Source organism: Sphaerodactylus townsendi, linkage group LG11 (genome assembly GCF_021028975.2).
Source record: "Sphaerodactylus townsendi isolate TG3544 linkage group LG11, MPM_Stown_v2.3, whole genome shotgun sequence".
Lineage (NCBI taxonomy): Eukaryota > Metazoa > Chordata > Lepidosauria > Squamata > Sphaerodactylidae > Sphaerodactylus > Sphaerodactylus townsendi.
Window position 1 is genome coordinate 68,327,121 of NC_059435.1, and position 14,197 is coordinate 68,341,317.

General features: G+C 43.7%; 1 protein-coding gene across 4 annotated transcripts in view; it reads right to left on the reverse strand.

Annotated features, from left to right (window-relative positions):
• The window catches only part of RBM33 (RNA binding motif protein 33), an 86,240-nt gene that overhangs the window by 17,109 nt on the left and 54,934 nt on the right, over nucleotides 1-14,197 (reverse strand). For 2 of the 4 annotated variants that reach the window (XM_048510301.1, XM_048510303.1), the window contains exons 16-17: nucleotides 1,532-1,744; nucleotides 736-924 (exon numbers count right to left, since the gene is read on the reverse strand). In XM_048510301.1, coding sequence (XP_048366258.1) covers nucleotides 736-924; nucleotides 1,532-1,744 — 402 coding nt within the window. Of the gene's footprint in view, nucleotides 1-735; nucleotides 925-1,531; nucleotides 1,745-8,718; nucleotides 9,198-14,197 lie in introns of those variants that run through there. The other 2 variants (XM_048510302.1, XM_048510304.1) reach the window with 2 other exon arrangements.

Genomic DNA, 14,197 nt, shown 5'->3' on the forward strand with positions numbered 1-14,197 from the left:
TTACTGATGGACGAAGATTTCACTCTATAAACACGCCTCATTCAGAACTCGTCAATTCCTGCCCCCTGATGGAACCCATGAGGATGGGAGATGAATGGCAGAAGGCTCTGTGTGATTACAGGATCTTTACTAAACCCTGACACCTGGCTGTAGAAGTGGCATTGCCCACAGTCAGAGGACACACAGTTGATAACTGACTGCAGAACCCTCTAGTTGTGCTGTTCCTTTTGACAAGTCTTATCTCAACACACTGGGGGTGACAGAGGAAGTCGAATCCAGACACCCCTTGCAATAATAATTCCTGCTCATGTGGATAAGAGGGTTCATGAGGAGCTGCAGCCTCCCTCCAATACTTCCATCTAACAACACATTCTTCTCTTTGGGTTTCACCATTCTTCTGTGTGCTTTTTAAAAACACCCCCCAGCACTTTCTCAGGAGCAGCCTAGGCTCTTTATGCGAGGAGTTGTAAGAGACGTTCTGGAGCAGTGGGAAGCAGCAATTGCAAAGCTCGGTCTTCTCTACGCTGCTTTCCTGCATCACTGTTGGATGCAAATTCTTTGATCTGAAACTCTTTTCCTTTCAGACACAATAGGGAGGGGGTGTACCATTAAATGTACGTGGTTACCCACTCAAAGTCCCCTCCCCGCAATCCCAAATGCTTTCCCCAGTAAATAGTGAGCTTTGTAGGATGAAAGATTTCTGGCACGAGTAACAAAAAGCACAGGGTGATCTACCTGAACGGGTCCTACCGACATCAGCAGGTTTTTCAGTTGGACATCTGTGGTTGACGAAGACAGGCCTTCAACTGACACCACGCAGGGCTGAGGTTTGCACTCGACCACTCGCAGGTTCTGTTTATTCGGCATCAAGCGGCCTCGGCCCATCAGGCCCGCAATGCCTCTGCCTCTCCCGTGCATAATGACCTGCCGACAACAAGAAAGTGAGCTGCATTTTTTATTTACTTGCTGCCTCTTAACTGACCCTGACAGACGACGGGAAAGTCAGTAATTCACTTAGAAGGAGATGATGAAAGCGGAGGGCGATTGGAAAGGTGTCACGTAGCTGCCGGTGAATGTTAAAGGCCCGCATGTTCGGAGCTCGTGTGTCATCTCTCTATTTCTCACTGGTGGCAAATGAGCAACTGTGGGAATTCCAAAAATAATGTCGTGAGGGGACGTGATCCTTCTGTTGCCTCCCTGAGCTTGGTTCGCTGGCTGCCTAACCTCACCTCAGTTCAGACTCTCACCCAGGCTTCCAGAGAAGTATCACTGGTTCCCCTGAGCTGCTGAACAAAACAGAAGACACCCATCCTTTACAGACCAAAGAATGTGAGGGCCCTGGGCATTTCTCTACCACCACAGTGGATGCTGATTGAAACCCATATTTTATAAGTAGTCTACAGAATTACTGGTATGGACAACAACTGACATGCCACCATTAGAAAATATCCCCCTCAACTGTTTCTCACTGTCTCTGGCTCTTTCCAGGGAAACAGCATGGCACCAATACCAATCTGGATCAGCAGATCACCTTTTTAGCTTGATGAATCCTCTGGATGTTTTTCAGCCCCTGGGGAACTGCTGAGTGAATCTGTGCCAGCTGGTGCGGATGGGGCTGATGCGGTTGTTGGATTGTTCCCTTCGTCAATGTGACTTTTCGCACCGGCTGATGCCTCTGCTCTAGTGGCTGCTGGAGCCGGTAGGGAGCCCCCTCTGGGTGAGAAAGGCCAACGTTCTCACCACCCTGTAGAAAGTAACAGCATGCAGTTCAGAAGTTTACAAAATACCATGCACATTTCCTGCCAAAAATTACTGAGAAACATAGACAGTTCGTACATAATTATTGCCTCTATGTTCTGCTAGAACCCAGCATTACACAAAATTTGAACACCACCCTGAGATTGTGGGGCAAGATAGGTTTTGTTGCAATGGAGGCAACATGCACACAAGTCCTACACTGACCTTCACTCCTGCATCAGTATGTGTATAAAACAAATGCCTGTACTTGCAACAGGAGAAGTAACCCTCTTGGATCTCATGTAGTCTTAATTTTTCACCTGGAAGGCCGCAATTAGACACAACAAATGTTTTATTCATTTCAACTGTCCCCACTTCAATTCTTTTTTGAGCAAGAGAAGTGTTTGCTTATCACCAGAAATGTAAGCGACCATATTTTTAAAATGTACCTTTTGTTAATAAGTAAGACCCAAAGAGGGATGCCAGAGTTTTTGTAAGCTGTGCACTCTATCACGGATGTCCTGACAGCTTCACAATGAAGATGAAGTTTGTTTGCCACCAATATTAGCCGGACAAATTTATTTATCACAAATGCTTGGAGGATGTCCTGATTAAAGAAAAAACCTGCCCATTGATAGTGTCAGAGCTTCTTACAGTTTGACAGATCAAATCTTATTTTAATTCTTAAAACCTCACGAACAACTGATATCGCTAACTTGCATTCTGTAGCAAGCAAATTGATTAATCCCCTTCTATAGAAATCTCAACTCTTGATTACACCTATCAGGCGTTAAGCAGCATTATTCCAGAGTGACAACACTTGACAAATTCCCCAGCCATCTCTCTCAGCCTTTGTGGTCCAGCTAGCTTGTATTAACCCTGATGAAAAATTAATTTTCCTTATCTTCAACTAAACCCCAAAATCCAAATCCGCCAAACTGGCAACTCTTTCTGTAAAGGTATTATGAAAACCTCCAAAAGATTAATTGCATGTCTTCAGGTGACATTAAATTAATTTCTATACTCATGACAGACATTTGATACTCCGTACTGAGAGGACAGATAACATTGTCAGGACACACAGAAGGACAGTGGCGGAGTGTCCCAGGGCAGCCTCTTATGAATTCGCCTTTCGATAAGGCCATACTTCACTGTCACCGGCACTGTTACAGATCTTGTGGCCCACAGACCTCACTGCACAAGTTTCTATTAACGACGACAATGCTGTATTTATCCATGTAATCTTTTCTAAAGCTAATTCAAAAATCACCCAACAGCGAGGAGGGATGCACATGCTAGATAAAACATTTAGATGAAATAAACTTGAGTTGATCTGTCAAGTGATCCATCAAATGACACAGCCAAAAAGTGCTCTACAGCCCTATTCAAAGAGGAGGAGCTATCGCTCAAACGGAATATGGTCTCTTCCAAATCTTACAGCAGAGGAAATTCAGTTTTAGATACGTTTTTGCAACCTTTCCCTTCCCAACAAAACTCAATTTACAAGCATTTCAAAGACTGTCCTTTCCCAATTGGATACCCTGCTCCAAATTAAAAAAAACAAACCCCAAGCTGTTACATAAAGGTAGCCAGCAACAATGTTTTACCCATCAACAGATCCATAATCATGTTTACACTGGCACAAGGCAGGGTTCGGGTGCACAACCAAGCTGCCCTTCAGACATTCATTCTAGTTAAAAAAGAAGGCAAGCCTCAGTGCGGGTATTGGGAACTACCAAATGACTGATCAATTTGTTCTCTGTCATTTGGCTACTGTCAAATTTTGTCTGGCATTCTGGGAAGCTATGAATACCAGGTACCAGATCTACTTCCTTATTTCACCAGGATGTCACTGATTGGCATGGATAGATATAAAGACTGATTGCTCATAGCTCTGAACAGATTTAGATAACTTAGCGAAGATTCTCTCTTCCTACTGAGTATCTACTGTAACACTGCTATACACATTTTAAACTAGTTGCTCATGCTTTCCTTTCAGTGTTTTCACTTTGAGCTGCTCTTGGTTCTCTCAGATAAAAGCCAAAGAGAACTACTGTTCAGGAATTGGTTACATTTATAGAAATCTTATGCCCAACATAGTTAAAAACTTGTAAATAATGGCAGTTTTTGTTTTTTTAAAAAAGATAATTTAATGATTTGACAACAATTTATTTTTGGTATCAAAGGCTTTCACAGCCGGATTCAACTGGTTCTGGTGGGTTTTCCGGGCTGTGTGGCTGTAGTCTGGTGGACCTTGTTCCTAACGTTTCACCTGCATCTGTTATGTAACAGACTTCCCTCTGTGATACACCTCTGAAGATGCCAGCCACAGATGCAGGTGAAATGTTAGGAACCAGATCCACCAGACCACAGCCACACAGCCTGGAAAACCCACCAGAACCAATTTATTTTTGGAATTCATTTAAGTATTAATCCAGTGATTATTAAGGTATCTCTGGTTTTAAATGAAGTTAATACTTTAAAAATACTATTTGGTAGTCTGGCCAATACTTTTCCAATGAATTAAATGTCCAAACTTAGAATAATCTGTGACCTTCTTTACCTTGGCATTTTACCAATGGACTTGTCTCTTTCTTTACTGTCATTGAGATATCAGCAAATAATTGCACAGCATGTGGGTTATCAGAAGAAATGTGAATCTTTATCCAAATAAGAAATGAGACCAAAGCACTGAACAATATGTACCCCTTTCTACAAGATATGGCAAATTGTAATACTTATCACACTTTCATCTGTACTTTCCCTGCAACTCTGGGATGTTATTCATGTATCCAAAGGTCTGACCTTCAGATTTTACAGGGAAGACATGACTGATTTTTCAGTAAAAGCTCGGCCTCTGCAATAAAACCTTTAATATTAATAAAAAACAGCACAATACTTTAAAAAATGGTAGTACACCTGTCCACTTGAGAGCATTTAACATGCCAAGATAAAAAGAAGGGGGAGGGGAATCAATGCAGGATAAAAACTTCAAAAACTTTCAAAAATGGGAAAATATATCTCTAGATGCCATTTTTAGGTCACTCTCTTTGGGGGTATTATTTGGTCTGGAAGTCTGTGATCCAGACCTTGCAAACTCCTTGAGAAGCTTTATAGCCGCAATTAGCTCCTTTGAGGTCTGCACACTCATTCGCACAAACCTTTGGAGAAAGCCAACATCCCCCAGTGGAGAGCTGATCTTGAAATCCATCCGGATACATTAAAAAATTACTTTAGGTATCTTTTGGGATCACGTTACACATAAAAACCATTTCTACTCATTGGTAATTGATTTGCAGAAATTATGAACAGAACAAAATATCCACCCCAAAAACCCCTTAAGGTAATAATCATCTGCTAGCCCTCCACATGTACAAACACCACACAGAGAAACACAGTTATACTTGCAACTAACTGGACTATTTTTAGCAGAAGCACATGAAGCAAATGCACTATTGGTGATTAACAGATCCCAAATTATTCTGATTAAAATGTAAATGGAGTTAACAATACTGATGGTTTGATGAACCACGAGGACTGTTTATAGAAGACCACCTACAGCTTCACTGTCTCTAAAGAAATTCACGTTGGCTGCCCAAGGCAGTACAGAAGTCTGCTGTAGAAGAGTTTTGTAGTAAAGAAGCAGGAGAAAGAACACTCTGGGTAGGGAAAAAGAACCTATTTTGTTCGTTTTTCTTCATTAGATTTTGAAGCTGATCCAGCCTTAAAGGCCAGACTGAGGAAGCTACTCAAAACCATATAGTAATACACCATTGTATTTTAGCCTTGTAAGCTGCAGACCTCCATTTTAGGCTGCGCTTTAAACAACTTTCAAGATTTAAATGCTGCAACAGCTCTTTACTTTGATGTATACAAGCAAGAAACTTCACAGCATCTTGAAACTTCTGTACCAGTGCAGGGCAAAAGCTACATAAAATCAAAATCAACAGAGGTCAACCACTAGAAAAATGTGGCACTGGAAATTACTTTTGGCTCAATGGATAAGCTTCACTATAAAGCACTGTTAAGTGTCCCTTCTCCAAGATTGCAGTTCCTTCTCTTAAAACTGGCAAAGGGGGCTCACTTTTGCAGCTTCAGCATTTTGGTAAGAGCAAAACAGCAGCAGGGTCACAAAACAGACGGATGAGGAAGATGAAGCTGGTGGCTGTACCATGGAGACTGAAGCAACAGATCCAGAGATAGATGAAAGGTAAAGCATAGCTGTGTCTCTGTCCAGCACCACGGACAGTACCAATGACACCAAGTCTAAAAATGTTAGCCTTTACACACATTGGAGTTTCTATTCATACTTGCTGGAAACATTGCAGAATATCTTTCCTCTGAAACATTTAAGAGAAAAAAAATGTTCTAATTGGATATGAAAAATTATTTTCTCTTAATTAGTTTGAGCTTGTTGGGTAGATTTCTGCCTCCAATTGCATGAGCAAGCTAACATTTATTTTACATGCTGTAAATATATTTCTTTTCACAGCCCCAACTACATTTTCTGGTTCTTTCTTTTGGTCAGCCTGGTTAGTCACCAACTGCAGTGTATGAAGTTCAACGCTATATTTTTTTAACATGCAAACCTGCATAATGTTTTTGCCAACGACTACAGCTATTGCAAAATCTGGCAATGATTTTGTTCTTCACAGGGACCTTTCCTAGCCATTGCCACTGTTATGCAAACAGGCAACAAAAAAGCTAATCATATTTTTATATAATGGTTTATGGTTTATGTGGAGGGGGGTAGAGGATGACAATCTATTGATCATAAATAAAACCTAGCCAATAGTTTGCACCCATTCATATGTACTCACATTTCCACGCATGGGACACAGGAGTCTGTAAGCAAAAAAAGAACAGCGCACATATGGAGGGGAAAGACTGAGGTTTCCTGATCCATGTCGTATTTATCTTCTTTGGAGCCTTTCCACATAAGAGGCAGGTCAATGAGATGCTCACTTCCACATCCCCAACCCTCTCCTGAAAGTGTTCATGAAAGAGACGGGCACTTGGATGGATGTTCACACTGGCAGGGCCACTGGTTCTGCAAGGCTGCCTTCTTCTGGGAAGAACAGCTCCTTTTCTGAAGAAGGAAAGAGCCATTCCATTCTGAGATAAAGGGGGATTTCCACATGAGCACCTTCTGCAGTCTGGGTTTTTGAAAGGTGACTGCTTTCTAACAGGGCTGTCGTGGTGGAAAGTGCCGTCAAGTCGCAGCCAACAGGTTGATATGTAAGGTTTTCAAGGCAACAGATGTTTGTGGAGGTGGTTTGTCATTGCCTGTTTCCGCGTGGGCTGAGTTCTGAGAGAACAGTGACTAGTCCAAGGTCTCCCAGCAAGCTTCATGTGGAGAACCAAACCCGTTTTCCAGATTACAGTCCACCACTTTTAACCATGCTGGTTCTCCCTTACAGCAGGGATACAGCTTGGTGTAAGAACTGCTTATAGCGATGAAAGGTTTCTTTGAATGGGGTGGGGGTAATGGGTTTGACTTAAGCGTTTATTCAGAAATGTTGAGGATTGGGGCCCTGCCCAAACACAGGCCACACAAACACGAGACAGATGCAGCAAGGAACGGAAAACAGGCATCCCTCTCTTTTATGCCACCAAAGCCTTCTGTGCCAGTGAAACTGTTGAAAAAAAGAGGCAAAGGGGAAGTTCCATCTGCTCCCTCCTCCCTTCAGCAGCAACTACTCGTGCTGCACAGCTCCTCCCAAGCTAAGCCCGCCCCGCCCCCAACTTGTGGAATGATCTATTTGAGGCTCTCAGGGGGTTGCTGAGGGAAAGCGAGACCAATCCATCTTTCCCACTGACTTGAACTACCAGGGCAATCCTAAGGAGAATTTCATCCATTGATTTCAACTTTGCACCTCAGTTTAGGATCATACTAGTCAGCAGTCCTGCAGTGGCAACTGAAGGCGGGAAGGACTAACTCCACTAAAAGCACTGAAGATGGATGGTGAGCTCTTCGACTAGGCTCAGAGCAACATCGTTCCTGAGGACTGTGGTGGCAGTCAACCGAAGGAGGCTTCCCTTTCTATCAAAAATCTCACAAGCCCACAGAAGTTCTACTCATATGTAGGGGGACAGCCTTTATCTTTTGACTTAAGTGCTCTGCTGATTTGGGTTACTGGACTAGAGAGTAGTTTTTCTAAGGGAGAAGATGTGATTTAAGGGCATGCTTTCCTCTCCATGGTAGGCTGGCATGGTATACTGGTTAGACCAGGGGTCTGCAACCTGCGGCTCTCCAGATGTTCATGGACTACAAATCCCATCTGGCCATGCTGGTAGGGGCTGGTGCAAATTGTAGTCCATGAACATCTGGAGAGCCACAGGTTGCAGATCCCTGGGTTAGACTGTCAGATTGAGATCTTGGAGCCCCAGGGTTGAATCCCCATTCTACCATGGAAGCTTGCAGGGTGACCTTGGGCTAGTCACACTCGCTCAGCCTAACCCGCCTCACAGGATTGTTGTTAGAATAAAATGGGAGGATGGAGCATAATGTCAGCAGCTCTGGGTCCCCACTGGAAAGAATTGGGGGTATAAATGAAGACGGTGAATAAATGAATGAAATCACGCCAAATAAGTCATACGAATTAATCAGAATGGAATACATTTATACAGGATGGAGAATTCCAGCTTTTCTTGGCTTACACTTTGGATTGTTGATACTGAACTCTATCATGGCCACACAACACACCCTGGCCAACTAAATGCCTTATGCATTTTTGTGAATGAATTATGGGCTTCTGCTTTTCTGCTTCTGAGTTACATTTTCTTCATCACCTTCAAAGCTGATTGTTGATGCATCTGAACACACTTCCAAATAGTATCCTCTATAGAAAATATTTACCTATGCCCTAACGGGGGAAAATTTTCAGAAATGAGACCTGCCTCCTTGGTTGCCATTTCCCACCAACTGCTAAGGATGTCGTGATCTATGAGATCACAATAAAAGTGCTATAAAAATTCAACTTATTTGAAATTATTTTATTGCATGAGATGAGTAAATACAGGTACAACCCCCCCTCCCAACCCCCCATTGTACAATCATCAGACTTCATAGACAGGTCTGCATTAAATGAAATGGACATACTTTTTCCTCTTCTTGAGAGAACAACGCTTGCGACCCAACGAAAGCCAAGTCCTCTCGGCTGGGCCTCCGCCTCTTCCGTCCTCCTCCCAGTACGCGCGAATGGCTCAGGCAGATTGGAATTCTAAACAAAATTCTGAAGCCAGCAGCTTGTTTCAGCCCTGGCAAGTTCTACGAACTACCAACAGTTGCAATAATTACATACGAACAAAACCCAGAGCAGATTCTTCCACAGACAAAAGACCCACTAGTGCAGTTCTCCAGACAGACAAAAGGTGTATTCTTGGTCCAGTATAAGACTCAGCATTTTCAGGCGACAGAGGACCAGGCATCACTCTGAGCAAGGGGCCCCAGTCTGTGGCTAAGGAGAAATTACCCAACAACAGCGTAAGATGGTTGAATAACAATTCACATTAAAGCATTATGCAGTGCCACGGCATTTACGAGGTTAACGGCCAACATAAACTGCTTAAGCACCCTCAAAACAGCCAAGGAGAACCCTGTTCGGCAAACCTTCTCCCTTAACCAGTCACCATTACACCATCATGTTGATCTATACGCATTCCATCTGTACTGTAACCACAGATCATGGCTGACTGTTCCACAGGCTATTCAACTTACAAGGAGGGAAATACAGCAAGAAACCCAATGCATGCCAGATACGCCAACCTCACAACACAGTTTCAAGTTGGCATGGTCAACAAATACTAAAAACTGGCTTAAAAAAAACTCTCAAGAGCATATCCCTCAAAAGCACCTTTGCGGCCACCACAACCAGGCACAGTAAAGATTGCTGAGCTATGCCTGATCAGTTAATAGAGTAGTGAAAGAGTTAATCACTGGTCAAGCGCTTTCCCCAGGTTAATGGCTGCAATGTGTCCAACTCAAGTAAAGTGACCTCAGAATGGCTGAAATAGTACCCCCTGGGGACAAGGGCCCCCCATCCCCCACACACTCTCTGGTTCTGCAAGTCTGATTTCTCTACCCAACCTCAACTTCACATGGATACCCCTCTCACACACCTTCCGCATCATCCTCTAATGGTTCACAAGATGTTCCTTTCTGCAGCATCCACTTTCGAGAAATGCTGTCCCTTTGTGCACGCCCTGTTTTGATGTCTGTTAAATGGAGGCGTGGAAAAAAGTGCTGACTTTTTAATAATTGGGGGAATAAGATTAGAGGGCTGTGAGAAGATGACAGGCTGGAGATGCAGATGCAGGGGGACAGCTCAGAAATGTTGTCAAAAAGGGGTTGGAAGGCAGGAAAGAAGAGTTGTTTTTATACCCAGTTTTTCTCAACCTTAAAGGAATCTCAAGGCAGCTAACAAATGCCCACCCTCCCCTCCCCTCCCTACAACAGGCACCTTGTGAGGTAGGTGGAAATGAGAGAATTCTCAGAGAACTGTACGTAGCCCAATGTCACCCAGCAAGCAATTCTTGAGGAGGAGTGGAGAATCAAACTCAATTCTCCATATTAAAGTCTGCCACTCTTAACCACTAAATCACACTGACTCTAAAAAGCTAGAAAACAGAGGGTCCAAAAAAGTTTATGGTAACTCGGAAACACAATGCACTTTCACTTGTCAGTTACCTATTCCACTGGATTCAGTTAATAGGTAGAAAGGTAGACTAATATAAGGCAGGAAGGAATGGAAGAGATGGCAGGGACCAGGCAAGAAGAAAAATCCAAGGAAGCAGTACTAAGTATAAAACCTCCAGCAAGGCCTGGAAGAGAACTAGTTACAGCCTGCCAGAGGGGAGCTAGAAATCTAAGAATGCCACTGATGTAAAAAAAACAAAATTAAAATGTGGATATACGAGGCAGCACTGAAACAGCATCCATTGTGGGCCAGGTAGAAAGTGCATCTATAGCTCTGAAAGAGGCAGTTCACCAGGGGGACAGTCAGGGATTTGCTGGGTTGACTGGCAGCGCTCCTGCTCCTGCTCCACCACCACCCTCACTTTACATGAACACCAGATAAGGTCAGAGGCAGTAGAAGAGAAGCTATATACTAGTGGTGGCGAACCTATGGCACTCCAGATGTTCATAGACTACAATTCCCACTAGCCCCTGCCAGCATGGCAAATTGGCCATGCTGGCAGGGGCTGGTGGGAATTGTAGTCCATGAACATCTGGAGTGCCATAGGTTCGCCACCACGGCTATATACCTTGCCTCTTCCAGTTCCTCAGCCAAGTCCAATCCCCCTTTCAAAACCCTCTTTTAATTAGTACAGCATACAAAAGAAATCACAGACAAAGTATTAGGTCTGAGAAGTATGGCGCACGGAAGACTGAAGCCAAGTTACAGCAGCCAGAGTAATAAACAGGTGCCACAAAGGACTGAATTCCCAAAAGTCACTCTCTAAAGTCTTTCCCAAGTCTTGGTCAAATATCTCCTACTAAGAAGTCTTAGAGCACTAAGCACACACAAACAGTGACGAAGGGAGGGGGAACTGCGCCCAGGGCATGAACTCCCCGCGTGAGCCCACCCTGCCCCTGACACGACATGCCCCCAAAACACCCCCATGTGACTGCAATGCCGGCACCCGGGGCAAGCTACCCCAGATGTTCCCACTGCAGCTACGCCACTGCACACATACACTTCCTCCAAATGTTGAGAGAAGAACCAGAAAGCAGATTCCTGCTCATAAAATCAATGGGTGGTAACTCTCACGTTATCCTAGCAACATTTCTAAAGCTCTCTTATTCATAGTTATCCAGGAGACAGACAGGCTACAAGACAGAACAGACAAAAAAGAAAAAATATATTTTTGAAGCAAACACAAGACTTTGCTATAACATCTGTTAGAGCACGCAAGAAGCTGATGGACAGCATAAGCTTGACAATACTGAAAAAGCAAACTACTCTCTTAGATACACTGACCCAAAAAAATCAGAAAGTTCTCAACTTTTACGGTACTTTTTCTACAGCAAAACTTACCCGACATTCGGCCATCATAATTTCAGCTAGTGTTGGGAGACCTTATCCATCCTAAAAATCAGCCCACAAATGCATTCAGTGGGTCACATATGTCACATGGTATGAAACATTCCTCAAGTCAAAGGTGGCTACATTTGCTGCAACTAATTACCTTATTAAGTTTCTTGTGCTGTCAGTAATATATTGAGGAAAAACGACGTTTGGGGGCAGGACCTCCTTTGAGCTTGGGGGGCAGGGCTCAGACCGAGCCCTGCCCCCCACCTCTCTGCAGGCTGGCTCCTGCCATCCCCAAAGCCTGGGGAGGACAAAAGCCAGCCTGCACGAGGCCAGGGGGGTGGGGAAGCCCCACCCTCTCTGCAGGCCAGCTCCTGCAGTCCCCAGGGCTTGGGGAGGGCAAAATCCGGCCTGTACAGAGGCTGGGGAGTGGGCCTCGGCAGTGGCGGGTGGCTCAGGCAGGTGTTGCAGCCGCCAAGGCCAGTCCCCCTGCAAGGGGGGCCTCGGAGGCTGGGGCACACTCTGTTTCGTCATGACCAAAAGGCATGGACCCAGGGACATGGGTGACCCCATGTCCCTATAGGCTGTACGACTCTACTGGGAAACTAACCAGATTGGCCAGTTAGTGCTTCAATGGGAATTCACTAAGAAAGTCCAGGGTTGTTATTCAGAGGATGACAATGGCAAACCACCTCAGCTCATCTCTTGCCTTGAACACCCCCCACATGTGGAGGTGCCATGAGTTGGTTGTGAATTGATGTAATAAATCTTAGAAAATGTCAGACACCAATAGATGAAGGAACCCCAAGTAATATGCTATAACTACGTGGTAAGTTTATAATGGAGAAGTTGGGGGCATCCTATGACCGTGCTTCAGTTTGCACTTGAGAAGACAAAATGTACACATGAAGATCACATTGTCTAAAATCCTGCAGTGCGCTTTACAATATCAGTCTGATGAAGAACTACTCCAGAGATTCTGTCATTAATATCCCCATCAATAAGCCTGAAGCAAAAAAAAAAAGGCAGGGGGAGGAAAGGGGCTGGTAGTTTTGAACATTCACAGAGAAAGCCGCAGTGCCAGAAGAACAACTCACCGTTCAAAGAGAACATGACACAGCTGACTCAAAAGAGCTCAGCTGGGACCGAGAACTTAAAATCAAAAAGTGAAACAGAAGGAATACTACCTGGGTGCCTCGGAGGTAAATTATCAAAAGATATTCTATGCAGGACTCATAACTAGACATTTAGCAGGATTTCACTGCGGCAGACTTAATCTTTTTGTAAACTCCGGTTATCAAAACTGGCCAGACTGCCTCTCCTGCCGCCAGTGACTCCCTTTCTCTCTATGCAGCACGAGGAACAAAGTAACAGGCACTTAGCTTTTTGACAAACTATTGAAAGTTTAATCAAAAGTCTTGATCAGAGTATTTTTGTGCCTAATTTTAATTCTTGTAGGGTTTATTGAGGGGAAAAACCACAAATATTCCACTGCGCAAAGAGAAATGAGCATGTTTTTTGCAAAATTAAAATGAAAAGAAATAGTAGTAGTTATTGCTTAAGAAAAAGGTGACTGTCAGAACCCTTGGAATTCCAATTTGGCCTTGATCCAAGAACTCTAAGCCTACAAAGGCTAGAAGCCAGCGCACATCTGGAGTTCTCTTTCAAGTTCTTGACATAGCAGCTCACACTGTCAAACAGCCATAGCAGTTCGCTTTCCTCTTTAGCAACTTATTCCTTTCACAGTAAAAGAAACTGCAGCACGGTTGTTCACTGAAACCTCTGGTCAAGTAAATGTCTGCCCTTTTCATGCATATAGGTTCTTCCTTTCCTGCATTCCCAATACTGGTGTGAATGGTGGCTTTAAGGGGTATGGTTTTAATTTAACTGCAATTCTTTAGTGGAGTCAATGGTGCCGAGATACAGTGGATTTGATTGCTTTTATTGTTATTAGCTATGTTGTACGCTGCCCTGAGCCCTTCCTTGGGGAGTGGTGGCTAAATAAATAAATAAAGTGGCCTCCACCCATAAGCTGTCTAACAAACGCCTTCGTGTGATCATCTCAGGAGCAAGGAGATTCTGTAATCTCGCTAGTGGCTCTTGCCATCAGAATGCCTCCCAAAAGTGCAGCTTAAAACTATTTCCCTGCAGCCTGAAACACACTCTTGATTTTTCAAATCTAAATCCAGAATCTCCTTTAGCCACAATTGTCAAAAAAAAGTTAAAACACTTGTTCTGGGATAAAAATTTACAATTTCAAAATGGTTTCACCAACTTCCTGGCCATTTTACAGTGGTGCTCCTTGTACCTAGTACCCAGACGTGTTGTTATAAAAATATTCTCAGAGGTTATCAAATCCAGTCTCATGAAACTACATAATTAAAAAAAACACTGTTAGAAGATTTCTCAAATGATATTTCAACAAT